General features: G+C 45.8%; 2 protein-coding genes across 2 annotated transcripts in view; both read left to right on the forward strand.

Moving 5' to 3' along the window:
- Positions 1-18,302, forward strand: part of LOC119450054 (elongation of very long chain fatty acids protein AAEL008004) — a 391,994-nt gene that overhangs the window by 245,188 nt on the left and 128,504 nt on the right. The window lies entirely within an intron of this gene.
- LOC119448114 (elongation of very long chain fatty acids protein AAEL008004) lies at positions 12,609-13,977 on the forward strand. The gene has a single exon (XM_037711586.2). It carries the CDS (start codon positions 12,715-12,717, stop codon positions 13,528-13,530), a length of 816 nt encoding a protein of 271 aa, XP_037567514.1. The 5' UTR covers positions 12,609-12,714; the 3' UTR covers positions 13,531-13,977.

Here is an 18,302-nt window from a genome sequence, read left to right on the forward strand (position 1 = left end):
CATCTGTCACACGGGTGCGCTGTTTCTCAGAAAAGGTTGTCGGTATTTATGACACGTCCGCCCAAGTTCTGGAAACTTGTAGCATCGTGGGAACGCTTTTTGCGACTGCCCGCGGATCACGATCACTCCGTAATAGTTTTTCTGAGCGCCGTGCGCGTTCCTTCTCCATCGGCCATACACTCTTAAAAAGAGCTCGTCATATCCACTAACTGTACTGACACGCTACTTGTCACAAAAAAGCACTACCTTCTTAGTAAGTGTGGGTAGTAAAATTATAGTTAGTACGTTTCACTACCTGCTGAAGCTAGGAAAAAGCACTAACTCATACTAACGCAACTGAAATATTTACGAAGATTTTACCATTTACCAAATAATTACCAACAATACAATAGAGACCATTCGACTTATAAGTACCGCTTGCACTGTCATTTCAAGTGGATGGTATTGTAAAAGCATAAGAAAGTAAAATAATACATATGAAAAAAAGATAAACTGCATAGGTAATGTTCCCCAAATACATTACGGCACAATGGCTGGATCCGGGTAACAAAATACTTGATAACTCCATCAAGTAACCTACGATAAGCAAGAAGAGACAGGGCAAAATACTTGATAACTCCATCAAGCAACCTACGATAAGCAAGAAGAGACAGGGCAGCGCTCGTCCTGTCTTCTTCCTTTCTCGTCCGTGTTTTTAGCCTTTTTCGTCGAAATAATGCGCATACAGAACAATGAAAAGGGTGCTACGCGTCACTTACTCGAGTATTTATAGCCCTAGTTTTAGAGAGCACGTGTTGCACCGGTGAGCATCTGTGTATTTGGATACATAATCAAAGCTTTGGGCCCTATTTATATTGACCCTTTTCGCGGAGCAATTTGTTCTCGAGAAACGAGATGGCTGCTTTTGGCTGCGCGCCATACGATGCCTCAGCGAAAGCGCACGACTACGAAACCATTACCGCTTCTGCCATATCTTTGCGATCAGCTGTCGGAAATGCAACTGGGTTTTTGATCACGCACTGCGCTCAATTTGTGCTGCAAAATGTGGAGCGGTGGATTGAAGGACGTGTGCAGTAGGTGGCTGCAAAAATAGTGACTGGCATATTAACGAATGAAATGAGTATGTGTGACCACGTTCACGACCCGTTGCTACATACGGGCAACCTCTTTATCCGGCCCTTCTCGATGTACAACTTTCCTTGTGACTAAAAAAAAAAAAAAAACTACTTATCCGCCAGCGTTGTATCGCTAACTAACCTCCAGAGAAAAGACTTCAACGCCGGAACGTCGGCAAGAGTAAGTACCGCTCGGTAAACAATGACAAAGGGAGTAGCACCGCTTCCTGGCATAGTAAGTTTCGCGCACGTTATCCATACACATCGACCACAACTAGCACGCAAGCTTGCGCACACTCTATCGCCAATGTATTACGAATTGAATACGTGAATGGGCGCATACTTGAATCAGTGCGCCAAAGCATGGGTGACAGCGACTACACCGACAGCACACGAAAGGTGGAAGATGAATGTTTCGTGACGGTTCACAGGAGTAAGTGAGTTACTAGCGACAATACATCTTTGCTACAGGCTATTACGAAGTACAGAACGGCTACGTTCCAAGTCTTGTGTGCAGCAAGACTAAATATATTGCAACTGAGCACATCTGCGAGCGATTAGGCAGAAAATAATCAGGTAGTGACCGCACCGACGAACTTCACTGAGTCAGAAACGTGACAAACAACTGCTTCAATGTATTTGCCAAATAAAGAGCGAAGAGCAAAACGCACTGATCCTGATTCAATTCATAAGCGGAAAGCTTGGATAGCTTGGAATAAATCTTTAGCCTCGTTTTTAGAACAAGCACCATATACGCTGCTCGCACCGTTTGGACAAAGCTTAATGAGCTTCGAAAGCGCTTTTACATGTCCCCTGAAGCTGTCGCCAAAGCTTCGTGTCGAAGTCAGCGGCTGCAATATCTTCTGAAACAGAGGTTTCCTGAGCCGCACCGGGCGTCATGTACACCCATTGTAAACATGGAGGCAATGGAGGCAGCTGAGGCAAGCCATGGACGCGTCACCACGTGATCAAACATGGCAGCGCCCACGAGATCGCTGCGAAAAGGGTCAATAGCCTTCTATCTGCATATATGTGTGCTACGACGTCGCACATATTTCTTAGTCCAACATAATGATACTACAGGTTATGTAAATTTTGCATAATGCTGGCACAATCACAGCATAATAGACCACAGCCACACGAGGTAGTAGTGGCTTGGTAGTTACTTAGTAAAAACTCCTAAGAAACCTATCTGGCTCGTAAATGCAGCACTTACTGACTTTACTAGCCGCTAGTTAGTATAGAACTAGTAAGAAGGTAGTAAAATACATATTGATCTAGTAAACGCATGCATTTACTAGCTATATTTACTAACTTTGTTTTCAGCAGTGTACGTGCCGACTTCCTCGTCTTCACTGTGCAAACATGCAGTTCGCGTTTTATTGCCCTTCGTCCTTTGCTTCTCCGTTATAATTACGCGAGCCCTGGCTCGCGTAATCATAACGCGACAGCTCGGTTCATTTTGCTAAAACAGTATTTTCGTGAGGTAAGAGGGTTGGGGTAATGTATTGGGGATGGGCGAAGCCTCAGGATATATAAGGTCGCATAAAGTAGGGCGCCGTGATTCAAGTGACCCGGCCGCAAAGCATCTGATTTTACCTATATGAAATATGAACATGCGTGCTGACGTAGTTCGTTGCCTGGCAAGTGCCGTGGTGGCTTTGGTATGGTGGCGTGTATGTAACTTCAGGTGGATTTATGCCTAGAGAGATGTGCAGGTGAGTGCTGCGCGTGAGTGTCTGACATGTACACAGATGACCGGTGCGTTAACCTTCTAAAATAGTCTCACATGCTACTTCGCGTTCGTGTCCAATAATCTCACACGAACATTTATATTTTACGCGTGACCTCTTGTAATCGTACAATATTTCTTTCGGCTAAGTGGTATCTCGGAACGGCTCCTCGTGTTATCATGCTGGCTGCTATAGCAATCTCTGCATTCTGGAAGCTCTTTAACTTTGTCGGGCAGCCCTTATGCCGCCGTGGTTTGTCGCGGCGAGAAAGCGGAATGAATGAATGAAGGAATGAGCGAGCGAGCTAGCGAGCTTCGTAGTATGGTCTGCGATAGCACTGAAGTCGAAAATCACTATTGCCGCGCAGCTCGCGGCACGTTGTATATGCTTGTGTCAGGCTGTTTGAAAACGCACCTGGAAACACGAAAAAAAAAAATACTCCTTTTCGATGGGATTGACTCGTCGTACACCAGTCACTCACGCGTCTGCCCCGATGTTACCGCGCTACACAAGTACAGAATGTTATAATTTTTTTCATTGAACATACACAGTGAGAAGTATTGTGCTGCTTCGAAGCATCGCGCTTGATGAGACAAAAAGGGGCCTTTCGTATCGCAAAATTTCCGAAGAAACTCGGAGAAATGGAACACACAGACTAACTGCGCATAAGGACTTAGTACCACAGACAAAATTCAAAAACCATTTTAATCTGTAGCTAACCGTCTAGTGAGCAGAATCCATCGCAACATTTCCTTCGTATTCCTCCCGCTTCGGACTCAACTACCTCAAGAAACAATGTCACAGAAGTCTGTCCAGTACACATTGAGAAATGTTGTTTTACTCCCTGGGAAAGTCAAGCACGTTACAAGGTACACGATTAACGCGACGGGCGCATAGAACGCTCGCAAGGTCGTGGGATCGTACTTTACGACACCTTGAAACGTCGACAAAGGACTGGGGCATAAGAAAACCGCACGAGGTAGGCCGCGGCAAATTCGTGGGAAACTGTCACTGAAATCGCGTTGACTTGGCACCGCGCCACGAAGCTTATAGCATGGCGCCCGCTCTTCCCGATCATTGATCTCTGCTTATCTGGATGCGGAAAGTTACTCGGAATTACACGTTGTCGGAGGCTGATTAACGACACGTCCAAACGGACCACCGTAAGAATTGTCGCATCACATTAATCTGGACATAGCAAGAGTAGTCGAACAAGTGGTGTCTCTGAAGGAATGTCAAGAGGCGTCCCTTGTTCAGCCGTTGCTGATCTTTTCAAGTGTACATCTTGTTTGAATTTTAACCTGATTACAGTACAAAAGACCAGGACTGGTAAAGGCAGAAAAAGACAAGTTTCCCTCACACATACCAAGACCAGAACTGATGCCTACGTTTTTTTTTCCTTTTTTTTTTTTTTGCTTCTGCGGCACAGCGATGCAATGAAGGTGCTGATGACGCTGAACTGCACCCCTCTCCCCTCCCCCTTCTAAATTGCAGAACTTGAGCTGCCTGTGCATAACGCTTTACAAGTGTACACGTCCTTTTCATATACGTCCTAATGTGAGGTTAGGATGTATCAGTTAATTTGCTAATTTCGCACATGCACCCTCTCTGAAAGCCTACTTGCTTGACGCTGCTGCTGGAAGCCAAGTAAACGAGTAGCTCCTTCTTAGCTTCGACTGTGGTCCCGACCGTTGGTTTGGCTTAACGTTGTCTTGATGCCCAATTTGATGATAAGGCAGCGTCACAGTTTCCGTAAGGAACTATCTTCTTATAGAGCCATGGTGACGTAGCCAAAGAGAGCACAGCTTCAGTTGCCTTGTGTGCACATCATCCGAAGACAGGCACTATACCATAGGCTATGGCTAGGCGTTCATTGTTGCAATGTAGGAATCCTTCTCTGTGATTCTACGTGCCAAAGTTGCACAGTGAGCAACGATGGCTGTCGTAGTTAATTTTGAACGGATTAACTTTGACCGCGTTGGGTAACGTAACGGATATTTATAGATAACGGTTCTTCGGCCTAGACAGTCGCTCAACTAACTGAGCTGGCCAGGAGGCCAGCACGTGGCAGCGCGAAGGTAAAATTATCAAGTCGAAGCTGGGGAACAGTGAAGGACGATGTAAATTTTTGAGAGAGCATGGTAAAACGGAGGAATAGGGCGAGAATACACAAAATGAAATTCCTCGATCACGTGAGTTTCCGCATAATTTATTCTCTGATGCATTTAAATCTGAAGGATATACGAGTACATTTGGTTCCACCCCATCTGAAACGGGTCCCTGTGGCAGGGACTCGAACTTGCGACTCGGCTGCAGAACGCTATAGCCAAAGGAACTCTGTAACAGGTGATTTTTCGTATTAAGATTTCTCTGGTAATCCCTGCGTGCTCAATCGACGACTCCGATAACGACAAAACGTAACAAGAGGTATGTATACTTAGCGTCTACGCGCATTCACCTACGCCGCTAATTTGCTTGTATGTGAACAACAAGCATTGCCATTCGTTTAATCATTTGAACGCAGAACCAGCAAGGGTTATCAGACATAGTTTCTGTTGTTACACATTGACCGGTGCATTTTTCATGCGACAGCACTGTAAGCTCGGTTCGTGACAAGCTTAGCTGCTTACGGTCGGCCTGGAATATCAGGCGCTGTAGTTGATTGTCGCGCGCGAACATGGCTTGCTGTTCTGCGTTCGAATAGAAATGTTCATGTTCTTTCCAATGCTTCATTTTAAAAAGGTACTTTTTGGTAAATATTTGTTGGAAGTTGTACACAAGAATTTAAAATTGTGACTGATACTTCGAACCTTTCCTTGCACGTCGGCTCCTGACCAGTGCCTCAAGCGCGGGGAGTCACGTTCTGTTAAGGGGAAACTTACTGTCGTTACGACAAGCGAAAGTACGTTGAAAGTGTGAGAGCCCAACACCAAGGCCCAACGCCAGTGCCTTTAACCTCATGATAGACTCGGCGGAATCGCGAGGAAACAGAAAAGAAAGAATGCTTTGCTGGTCAGGACTTTCGGTCAGGAGCTTCCCACGATGTTGAGGAGGTAAAAGCGTACGAGAATTGAGGAACCTGTGGCACAAATAGAAAGTAACTTGATATCGAGCTCTTAGCTGTTTCCGTATGTGTCAATCGAAGGACCATGTACGCAAACATCGGAGAATATTTTCTATTCGTATTAAAGCTAAATATGGCTATAGCTGTTGCGCATGATCGATCGTGCGTATACCACAATCTTTGACCGTGACAAGCTGGAAGCGCAGACGGCTCATTAATTCCGCACGCTGTGCAGCTCGTCAAGCTATACATAGAATGACGTCAGTGCCTAAACAGGCACCAATTTTGATCGGATGGCAGTGCTTGTCGTGTTCGCCTTCCCTACTACTTCCAGTACTCGCGTTTCCTCTGCTTCACTGTCTTTCTTTCTCTCTCTTCTTTTTTTTTGCACTTTTACGCAAACAGTGACGTACCGTGAGCGTCGTCAGCGCTTCGCTTACGCCACGCGTCGCTCGGAGACAAAAATAGCGTTCTCTCATAGTCCTCGTCAGTCCGACTGCCTTGTTCTGCGAAAGGAGCGGTGAACCGTTCACTGCCGTGCTCGGACACGACGTCATTAGCGTTTTATCCCGCAGTCTCTGCTTTCACTTGCAAGGTCCTGATGGGTCCCTAATGATGGACGGTCGTGCGTGGCATACTGCGCGAGGCTGTATAGTGCATGCACCTGTCATAAATTCTTGGAGAGGGACGTGGAAGCAAAGAGTAGCGCGATTTATCCTTAGCGCGCAATTGAGCGGAACTTTGGTAAAGGTTACGCTCTCGCAGGGCGAAGTGGGTATTCCCATTAGTTAACCCTTCAACTAGTCGAAGCATGACAGTTATCACACGATAAGCGAGATTTCACAATTTCTTCTTTGCGCCACGGTAGCTCGTCTTCATTTGCCATCAATCCTTACCATTTACTAGCCTTATTGCATCTGATTGCAGACGCCAGTCATTCTGCAGCGCTGCCTTGCCCTCTGCAGTGAGAACATTTGTTTGCCCTCTTGACAGCAGACCATGCGGCTCTTGTACACCTGAATGTCACTGCGATGTGGAAAGTGTAGGAAAACACACACACACAGAGACTCGGGCTCTTTGTAGCCTTGAATCATTTATTGCCATAAGCACCTACGTAACTTAATGAAGCAGTTTTTGCTTGCTACGCTCCTCAATCTGCCTCTGCATGGTTTCCGTGTTCAGTATGGCGTTTGCGAAACGCTTGCGCTCATTCCCGCGTCGATTGTTGCAAAATTTTGTCCTTCACCTGGGCCTTGAATTATTCCGTCTTTAGCACTTGATCACGACAATTAGGATTGTGTCACGTCCTCGAATATTTGCATCGCATATTTTAAAATATCCAGCCATCTTTGTTTCGAATATTATCTCCGTATGTCTCTCTGTTCGCCCATGGCAACCAGTGAAAGTTGGAAAAGTGAATGTGGCGTAACGCTACGTTATAAAACGAACTTCATAGCACTTCACTGCTTAACGCATTAAAGGAAAGGGCGACTACGAAGAGCAACATAAGCGCGCAGAAGGTAAAATGTTTCAATATATTCGAAGGAACATAGCTCCTTTGCAAATTTCCATGCGGTGTTGAGAAACCATTCTGGAACGATGGTTAAATGTGCTAGCCGCCCCAGATCCCCTTAATTCCTATCAAGACATCCACTTCTCTTTATCCAACTACTTTTTATCGATGTCTCCAATAATTTTTTTATTGCAGAAACCAAGCTCTGTATAAGAAAGATATACCTTAAAATGTAGGTTTCTTTGGATGAAATATTTCGCTTGTTTTGGGGTATTTACAGACACGCAACACCGCTTATTTGGTATATTTTCAGAGTGTCATCCACTTGTATTGCTGGATCCATCTGGTTCCCCTAGTCCTTGTGGTGCACTGGGACCGCAGGATTAACGAAATGCCTTAATGAGCAGCTAAACCCTTTAAGTGCGTCCTTCGAGTCGAGGTCGCTTTCCGAGAGTCAGCTTCGCTGTCTCTGCAGAACGCCGAAAGGTCGGCATACAAACCTACGAAGCCTGACCCTTCCGCATTACCCCGGTGTGGTTTGAGACGTGCCATGCATGTTGGAACCAGGAAGTCCGACTGGACGGCCTTAATAAAATATTTCGGCCGAACGTCCACTGAACGTACACTCTTTCCAAAACGCGTACACATAGATTAAAGGCTAAATAAGTGGTAAGGCAGTAATTTTCCCGTAATTCAATGTGTGACTCTTCGGAGCTTGGTGTTTTTAGCCTTCGTATCTCTAGTTTGGTGCAGTACTGGCGAAATATGCGCGCACATCTCTGCGGCAGAATGAGGTGCACCAAATATCAAAGCGAATAGCTTTCTTTCCCTCTTGCGGCCGTTTTCTGGTTAATCGGTGGTCGATGTTCGGTCGTAGGACTGGCAAGGAAGACGTTCGTTCGTTCGTTCGTTCGTTCGTTCGTTCGTTCGTTCGTTCGTTCGTTAGTTCGTTCGTTCGTTCGTTTCGTTCGTTCGTTCGTTCGTTCGTTCGTTCGTTCGTTCGTTCGTTCGTTCGTTCGTTCGCTCGTTGGTTCGTTGGTTCGTTCGTTCGTCGGTTCGTTGGTTCGTTCGTTCGTTGGTCGTTCGTTCGTTCGTTCGTTCGTTCGTTCGTTCGTTCGTTCGTTCGTTCGTTCGTTCGTTCGTTCGTTCGTTCGTTCTGTTATCTTACATTGATAATCATCGTCAACAATTTCTGCACGTTTTATGTGGCAGGCTTCTTGAATAAATGAAAACTTTGATAATCGAAAAAGAAACCCCTTTCGTGGTTTCTTTCATGAACAAACAGCAATGTCAATTTGTCAAGTAGGCCATCCCTATTGGCAGAGAGGCGCAGTGGTTGCAAACGTGACCCAGAGTGGGGGTAAGTAACCCAAACGTAGTGCAACAGCAAAAGTAACGGATGTCATCCGCCTTCTCAGTTTTTCAACCACACTCTCAGTTTGGCACCAGTGTGGTTGTAAAATGACTAATTGGGAGATTATTATGATCGTGCAGGTACTTTTATTGGCGGCAGTACTAGATATCACAACACTGAGCAGAATTAAATAAATGTCGTGATTGTTCAGAGCAGTCCTCACGACGTCAAAACACGTCCCGGTTTGAAGGACCATGAGAAATTAACGTCTTTCCTCTATTATTGCAGGCAATAAGTTTCATTGTCTGGTTCCTAATCCTAGGTTTGGCTCACGTTATATAAAGAATATATACATTTTACTTGTGTCACGAGCCGCCGGTACAAAAATTAAAAGAAACGACGCGGAAGGCTGCCCGAAAGACGAAAGTTTTGGCCTCCAAACTTCACGTCGCATGACAAATTTTGATATGCGCATCACAAGTGTGAGAATACAGACAGGTACCACGTAAGCATGTGTACTCGCAAATTTTTACTAAGCCTTTGAGAGAACTACCGCGGTGACGTTGCGTGCGGTAATGTGAACTGAAAACGACGGTGTCTTATATTTTGCACGGTGAATTGATTTTTTACTTAGTGGTAATACACAGCGCGAGAAGAAACACGGAGACGAATAGCAGACATGGACAAGCGCTGACTTCCAGCTGATTATTTTATTGACAGACATGCTTTAAATTGACCCTTTTCGCGGCGATCCCGTGGGCGCTGCCATGTTTGATCACGTGGTGACGCGTCTTGGCAAACCTCTGTTTCGGGAGGTATCGTAGACAGTGACTGGGTGGATGACACGAAGCTTTGGCCGCAGTTTAGGAGAAGATGCAAAATCGCTTTCGGAGCTGATTAAGCTATGTACAAACGGCGCGAGCAGCGCATGTGGTGCTTGCTCTAAAATCGGGGCTAAATATGTATTCGAAGCTGTCCAAACTTTACGCTCATGAATTGAATCAGGATTATGCTGTTTTGGCCTTCGTTCTTTATCTGGAAAATATTTTGAAGCTGCGGCTTGTCACGTTTCTGACTCCGTACCTAAGTTCCTCGGTGCGGTCACTATCGCATTATTTTCCGCCTGATCGCTCGTGGGTGTGCTCAGTTCCGATATATTTGTTCTTGCTGCGCACAAGGCTTGAAACGTAGCTTTTTTGTACATTGTAATACCTTGTAGCAAATGCGTATTATCGCTAGAAACTCGCTTACTCTTGTGGACCGTCACGAAAGATTCAGCTCCGACCATTCGTGCGCTATCGGTGTAGTACCTTCACTTATTGTGCGTATATAGTGCGCATGTATTCAAATGGGCACCAATTCACTTATTGTTGAAGCTTTGGCGAAAGAGTGGGCGTAAGTTTCCGCGCTGTTTGGGGTAGATGTGTGTAGATACTGTGAGCGAAACCTACTATGACAGGAAGCGGCGCTATTCCCGTTATCATTGTTTAACGAGCGGTACTCACTCTTGCCGATGTACCGGGGCTGAAGCTCTTTCTTTGAAGGTCCGCGATACAACGCTGGCGGATGAGCAAATTTGTGTATCCTCGAGGAAAGCCGTACATCTCGAAGTGCCGGAAACATGTACGGACAGTTGCAGCAGTGGTCCGCTAACTTGGCCCCACATATTCATTACATTTTAATATGCCCGTCACTATTTTTGCAGCCAACTACTGCACACGTCTTCAATCCACATGATTCAATCCAGCATGATTGGAGCACAGTGCGTTAGCGAAAACTCAGCTCCAGTTCCGACAGCTGATCGCACAGAAGCAAGGTAAAAGCGGTAACGGTTTCGTATTCGTGCGCGGTCACTGAGGCGAGGTATAGCGTGCCCCCGTAAGCGCCAACTTGTTTCTCTAGAACAGACTGCTCCCTGAAAAGGGTCCAGGAACAGATATAACGAAAAAAAAACATTTCCATGACAAGGAAAAAAAAACACACAGAGAAACGGTAAGAACTAACAATCACGGTGGCCTGCTGCGCATGCCCACACATTCCAACAATCTGAGTTCCCTATCAGGTAGGGTAACCGACGATTTACTCACACATCCGCTCCTTTCCCTGACCATCTCAGCTGCCTCGCTGATTAAACAATCTTGCTCATCCCTCATCTCCAGATAGGTTACCCTATCTGACAGAGAACTCAGATTCTTGGAATCTGTGGGCATGCTCAGCAGGCCACCGTGATTATTAGTTCTTTCGGTTTCTGTTCTTTCTTTCCTTGTCAGTGGAAATATTTTTTTTTTTCTTTGTATCTGTTCCTCGACATGTATATATAAAGCGCGTCTGTCAATAAAATAATCAGTTCGAAGTCAGCGCTTGTGCGTGTCTGCTATTCGTCCCCGTGTTTCTTCTCGCGCTGTGTGTTACCCGTATGAATAACCAGCTAGCCACCTTAATATTTTACTTAGTCCCACATCAATAAAGTAAAACGAAATAATTATCAGCTGAGCTTTCATTTGTCTACTTCAGGTTCCGTGTACTAGCTATGTTTTGTAAGATCGTTCTTTTTCAAATTTCAGTGCTTACGCGGGGTTGGAATGTAAGAACACCAATGCCAGGAATTATTTCTCAACCGTGTTGGCAGCACTATAGCAAACTGGAATATGGGTAGTAGATGATTCCTAAACTACTCAGACCATCACATTATTTTCCATGTATAATTATCTCGATGAATGGGCGATCATACGTGCTGGTTTCTTACTTCGGAGAACGGAGAAATCTAACCTGGAAAGTAATGCACACCTCGTCACCCGCACAACAGTTGGAAACAAGAAACAAAATCTCAGTCTCAGTTTCCCTTTAAAATAAGACACACACATAAGGCAGCATGTTGTGTTGGTATGCGTTCTAATCTGTCATAATTCTAATTCATACCTTCGCCTGGACGAAAAGATGTTCGATTATAAATTGACACTATACACATGGTGAAAGTACACACACACACACACACACACACACACACACACACACACACACACACACACACACACACACACACACACACACACACACACACACACACACACACACACCACACACACACACACACACACACACACACACCACACACACACACACACACACACACACACACACACACACACACACACACACACACACACACACACACACACACACACACACACACACACACACATATATATATATATATATATATATATATGTAGAGAGAGAGAGAGAGAGAGAGAGAGAGAAATGCGAATACACCCGTGTACACAGAATTAGGTGCACGTTAAAGAACTCCAGGTAGTCCAAATTATTCCGGAGTCCCCCACTACGGCGTGCCTCATAATCAGATCGTGTTTGTGGCACGTAAAACCTCTTAATTAGATTTGAAAATTATATATATATATATTCTGATGGATGTTATTGGGGGCAGAACCAGAACACCAAGGTCCCAAGTACTTGCAACAAATGAGCCAGATAGCGCCTACTTTTCTGAAATTCTTTCTTTTTGCGTGCACAGTACGTTCGCTCTTCTACGCGTGGCACCATGTCGGACACCGAGCGGAGTGCACCCGCTCTTATCACACTTAGCACTAACGACTGGGACGACGTTCAGAATCTCATTTATGCAGCGGTACAAAGGTCTCAGCGTCTCGGCTCTAAAGAAAATTGTCTAATGGAGTTGGTCGCCAGGGTTGTCGTAGGCACTAAACGAGCATACGCCCTGTTTTCAAGCATTTAATGTTGCTCAGTCCCCTTTTGTAGTTGGGCGACGCTCACAGCATGATTTGCCGTCTGACTTTCGCCTGACTGCCTTTAGACAGCGACGGATCAAATCTGCTCCACTCACACGCCGAGGGCCTGCGGTGTTGGCGGTCAGATAAACTAGGGTCCCGCTGTACAAGCCTCGCTCGCGCACCGTCATGGCTGCAGTTTCACCCGAAGAGATTGTCTTCAGGAGGGATCCACGCACTGCTAGTTGGGCCTTGGTCGGCAACGTACAGTTCCTGGTACTTCTCCTGTCCTTTTACGTATACGTCGTCAAGATCGGTGGCCCTCGCTTCATGAAACTGCGCAAACCATTCGAGAGCATCAAACCTATCATCATGCTCTACAACGCCGCCATGGTACTCGCCAACTGCTACTTCGTCGGAGCGTTTCTCTCCAGGACCTACTTGGGTGGTGGCTACAGCTTTATTTGCCAGGGAATCGACTTCGAAGCACGCGACGAGGCGACCATGAGCCTCCTGACCCACTACTGGATTTACTTTTGGGTTAGGGTCTCGGATTTCTTGGACACCATCTTCTTCGTGTTACGCAAGAAGCACGCGCACGTCTCCCTCCTTCACGTGGTCCATCACGTCCTGGTGGTCTTCAACGGCTGGTACGGCCTCGCCTACGGAGCGGATGGCCACGCAGCCTTCGCAGTGATCTTCAACAGCTTTGTGCACGTGGTCATGTACGGCTACTACTTGCTGTCCCTCTTCGGACCATCCGTGCGGAAGCACCTGTGGTGGAAACGCTACCTCACCCAGCTCCAGATGTTTCAGTTTTGTGTTCTGATTGTGCACGTGCTGATTCCGCTGTTCATCGATTGTGGCTACCCAAGTATGCACATCTACATCGGACTGCCGCAGGGCTTCTTCTTTCTCTACATGTTCTTTCGCTTCTACGGCAATGCCTACGACGACGGAAAGAAAGCGACCCAGGGTACAGCCGGCAAAACGAAGGCCAAATGACACAGGAAGTAACGTTGCTTCTCTAGGGCCCGTATTCACAAAACGCTGTCGTGACAGAATTGTTCGGAATAGCAAATTCCAACCAATCCAGATGCCGGACATATTAGTGAAGGCTGCCAGCAAATATGAAAAAGTGCTTACGAACTAACAGTTTAATGAATTCGGCCCCAGTTTATCCTCACCGCATGCTAGAGATATGCGACAGTAGCTTGTACTTTACAGGAATAACTTTTATATTTTTCTGGTACAAGTGCTTTCTTGCTGCTCCAAACGAAAACAGTTGGCGTAACTGCTTCTACTACACCCGAGCGAGGTACGACAGGAACACATGGTAACCAGTTCAGTTATAATACTGGATACAAGCAGTTAGTACTGTGCCCCAACACAATGCCGTGAAGTTGAATATAGTGGTCGATGCCATTGAGCGCATCCGCAAACAGACAGTGTGCAAAAAAAGTTAAACTCTGTCTGTGGTAGGTGTTCGTCGAATGAACGGTAAAACGAAAAGTATCCCCCTTCCAAAAAAAAAAAAAAACGGTGTAAATTTTAGTTTCGAAATATAACGAAGTGTGGTACAAATATTAACCGAGGCATGTTCCAGTAACCTTTTTTTTTTTCTGGTGGTCTTGCTCTAGTGTTACAATCTATCAGAGTAAGCGCGCGTCGTAAGCCAAGAATCTGCTAGTCTCGGCCTGGTAGCTGCACGGCGTGTTGCGAGCCCCGAAGCTACATGTCTCATAGCGGTCACATGGCAAGTGTTTACGAATTGCTTACATGCTGCATAATTGCTTACATAGTTCATAATGAAAGCTATACTGTAGCTTTAAGTGATCCCCCAACTAGTTCCACTTCAGCCTTTTCATTTTTTGTTGTCAGAAATAAAGAAAATCATAATTCATTGTAATCGTGTAATGTGTTTATGTGTGTGTGCGTGTGTTTAGCTTTTTATTTTCACAACACAAGGCTAGCGCTAAGTCTGACTGGCTGTCACAAAATGGCTGATGAATACACAGTGATGAAGACACAACCCGCGAAACAGCTTCACAATAGTGGTGTTTCGAGAACGCCGATATTGTCGGAATGGGCACAGTGTATCTCACTTCGAAACTTTGTGTGCTCGTCCCATTCGCGTGCTAATGGGGGGATGCCACGGGAAGGCGACGAGCTCCAGTCTTTCAGAAAACGGAGGCATGAGCGCCGGGGATTTCTTGTGGGGTGCCAACCTTGTACAGTTCAACGAACTACGGCGAAGCGAAAAATGCATTGTCTGTGCTCGATTGGCTGATCCACAATGTGCGACGCATGCTCGCTGCCAGTGACTGACGTTGAACAATTCTGGACCGAATGCAAGTACGTAGTCGGCAACGTTTGGCTGAGAGCGAAATGCAAAAACGCCCGTGTACCGTGCATGGGTGCACGTTAAAGGACCCCAGGTAATCAAAATTAATCCAGAGTACTACTTTACTGGATGTCTGATATTCATATCGTGGGTTTGGCACGTAAAACCCCATAATTTTTTTAACAACTTCTTGCCTCGTTATTTCGCTAGAGCTGCTGATAACATGCGCAACATGATGGGTGTACTTACCAGTGCTGAAGAGGGTTTTCAGCAGGGCTTGTTGGTACATATTCACTTTTGGATGAACTGCGCGAAGACGGGACAAGGAAGAAAACAGACGCGAGCATTTATAAACCCTTTGGCGCTCGTGTTGGCTTCCTTCCTTGTCCCGTCTTCTCACTGTTCAGCCAAACTTACCAGCACACACGCCTGCGTGCTCTACGGAACGTGCGTGTACTTCGTGCGAGTGGGTTTTCGTGCGTTCATCTCATGATCCTCTCATCTTCCGCGTAACATCATAATCCCCTTCGGTCACATGGAGCAGCAGGCCATAAGCACTCACTTTGCTACGACATCTCGACCTCACGTCAATTTCGAAGCGCAGGTTAATTGCTTTTTAGCGCAACTTTTGGAAAAAATTTATTGCGCAGTGATTCGAGGATGTTTTATGCCTCAAAACCACAAGATGAATATATATATATATATATATATATATATATATATATTTATTTTATTACCCACAGCGCCTTAACAGGCATTACAGTGGGGGAGGGTATACATAAAAAGATAAAAAAAATACATACAGTGTCAGTCACACAACTAATAAAAATAACCACTAATCACAATCAGTCACAAAAATACAGATGTCATATTGAAACAAACTTGAACGCGGTTATGCTAACATAGAAAAGAAAACATCATATATATATATATATATATATATATATATATATATATATATATATATATATACAGGATGTTTCAGCGAACACTTTCAAAATTTATTTATACTTGCCTGTGGCACATAGCCCAAATATAGTAGATGAGCTGGTCTATTCGAAGCGGCGGACATTACTTGCGTAAGAAATTGAAATTAATAATAGAATGATTAAAAATTCACTAATTATGTTTTTAACTAATTACCTGATGGCCCATATTGCAATTCACAAATTGTAGCCATATATATATATATATATATATATATATATATATATATATATATATATATATATACAATGACGGCAGATCCAACTCACATGCTGGAATCAATGTAAATTTCAGCTTTCATGATGTTATATAAATGCAATAACCTGTTAATCTTCTGCATTAAAATTTGCAGCATAACATGACAGCGAGCCAGTTGACTATTGCACTGTCTGCAGGATCAGCCCATTTCTTCCGACACACGGTAGACGTATCGACAGCTGCGCGCGCGTGCGCCACAGGCGGTCTTACACACTCGTTTACCAAATGACGTTTCATACTCGTATCTAGCTCTTACAAACTTGCGCTTTCGGGCACACGGTGACCAGCTCGAGTACGCTCAACACACCTCGAGTTTTCTGTCAGATGCCTAAAAAGGGGGTGACGTCCCTCTATAATACGCCATGAAGTAATGCGTGGCCCGTGGCAGGATCGAAGCTTTGTCTTCCATCACATCAGTGATCTGACCATTAGCTCTAACGATTAGGTTAGAGCAGCAGCGCTCTAACCACTAGGTCACGATCGCGGGCATTCTTGTCTCGTGCCAGAGTCGCTCTTTGAAATGACTGCGCGTCCGTCACGTGTATGTTTATTGCATTCTTCCCTCGTAACAGCTAGCGCTTTAATAGGCATTGTTAGACTCCACTGCCTCGTCGGATCGGCTCACGTTTTTCGTCCCACGGATACCTACAAGGTGGGTGCAGTCCGCCTATAATGCTATCTCATTAAAGAAGACTGAATGCTCTGCGCATAAAACTGCATTTAACAGCAAGTTCAAGTACCTCTTGCAACATGGTACTGCTGATGAATACATACGTGCTCTTGCTTACCAGCTGCTGCCTCCGATGCACGTTTACGAACCTGCGCTATAGCAGGGCGCAGGTACTACGCGCATTTATGAAGCTTCTGTATTTTATGCAGCATAGTATTGTGGCGCCAACTAGCATGCACCCGGGGGATGAGGGCTGTGTGGCTGATATATTTTGGTGCACATTTTTGCGTCTTTTTCCACCTTTTTAGTTTTGTTCTGATTAGCCATATTGTTACGAGGAGAAAATATATGTATTTACAATATATATAGTTACAAGGTTGTAGCTCAGTGGCCAGAGTAACACCATCTACCGATATCGGAGACACTTCAACCTCCTCTTCACCTCCCGACGTCATGTTGTCCACAGCGGCACAAACTTGTACGTGACATTAACCCCCGGCGGCAGAAGCGTCGTCTCGTTGCTTCTTAGGGTGTCGAATCAGTGTGCGAGTTATAGCGTTTTAGTCGCGAAACGTGTACGATATCAGTTCCTGGTGGGGTAGAAGACTTCGAAGTCACAGGTGATATCTCACATGTGGGGCTGGTCACTTGGCGAAGAACTCGGTATGGCCCGACGTATCGTGGCAGCAGTTTTTCGCAAAGGCCGACGCGACGGGAGGGTAACCAAAGCAGCACAAGGGACCCACGGCTCTAATGAGCGTCCCGACAACGACTGTCGTAACGGTGCTTCTCCATAGTCTGAGATGCCAGAAGACGGTCACGGGTAACATGACGTGCTGTGGCCGCGCGAACAATGGCACTGTGAGTATAGAACGTGGTAGTGGTGGCATCAGAAGGGAGCAGCGAGTCAAGAGGCAGGAGTGGGTCACAGCCATATCATAGATAGAACGGGGAATAACCAGTAATGTCGTGACGCGACAAATTGTATGCAAACGTCACAAAGGGTAAGGTGCAGTCCCAATCCCAGTGATCATCAGACACGTACATGGAGAGCATGTCCGTGAGTGTACGGCCGAGGCGCTCGGTAAGTCCGTTCGTCTGTGGGTGGTAAGCCGTCGTGAACTTGTGGGATGTTGAGCAATAACGAAGAAAGTCGTCGACAACCTTAGAAAGAAAACAGCGGCCTCTATCAGTAAGTAGCTGACGTGGGGCACCATGATGTAGGATAACATCATGGAGGAGAAAATCCGCCACATCAGTTGCGCAGCTCGTAGGCAGGGCCCGATTTTTGGAATAACGCGTGGTATAGTCCGTCGCAACGGCCACCCACTTATGGCCCGAGGATGAGGTTGGAAATAGGTCGAGGAGGTCCAGGCCGACGCGGAAAAATGGCTCACTGGGGATATCTATAGGCTGAAGGTGCCCAGCGGGAGACAATGGAGGCTTCTTGCGGCGTTGGCAAAGTTCGCAGGCAGTGACGTAGCTTCGAACAAAGCGATGTAGCCCAGGCCAGAAAAA

This window comes from Dermacentor silvarum, chromosome 4, assembly GCF_013339745.2.
Source record: "Dermacentor silvarum isolate Dsil-2018 chromosome 4, BIME_Dsil_1.4, whole genome shotgun sequence".
Classification (NCBI taxonomy): Eukaryota; Metazoa; Arthropoda; class Arachnida; order Ixodida; family Ixodidae; genus Dermacentor; species Dermacentor silvarum.

What these genes read in the sequence shown, in the direction of transcription:
- LOC119448114 (XM_037711586.2), top strand. Translation starts at nt 12,715, where the DNA reads ATGGCTGCAGTTTCACCCGAAGAGATTGTCTTCAGGAGGGATCCACGC.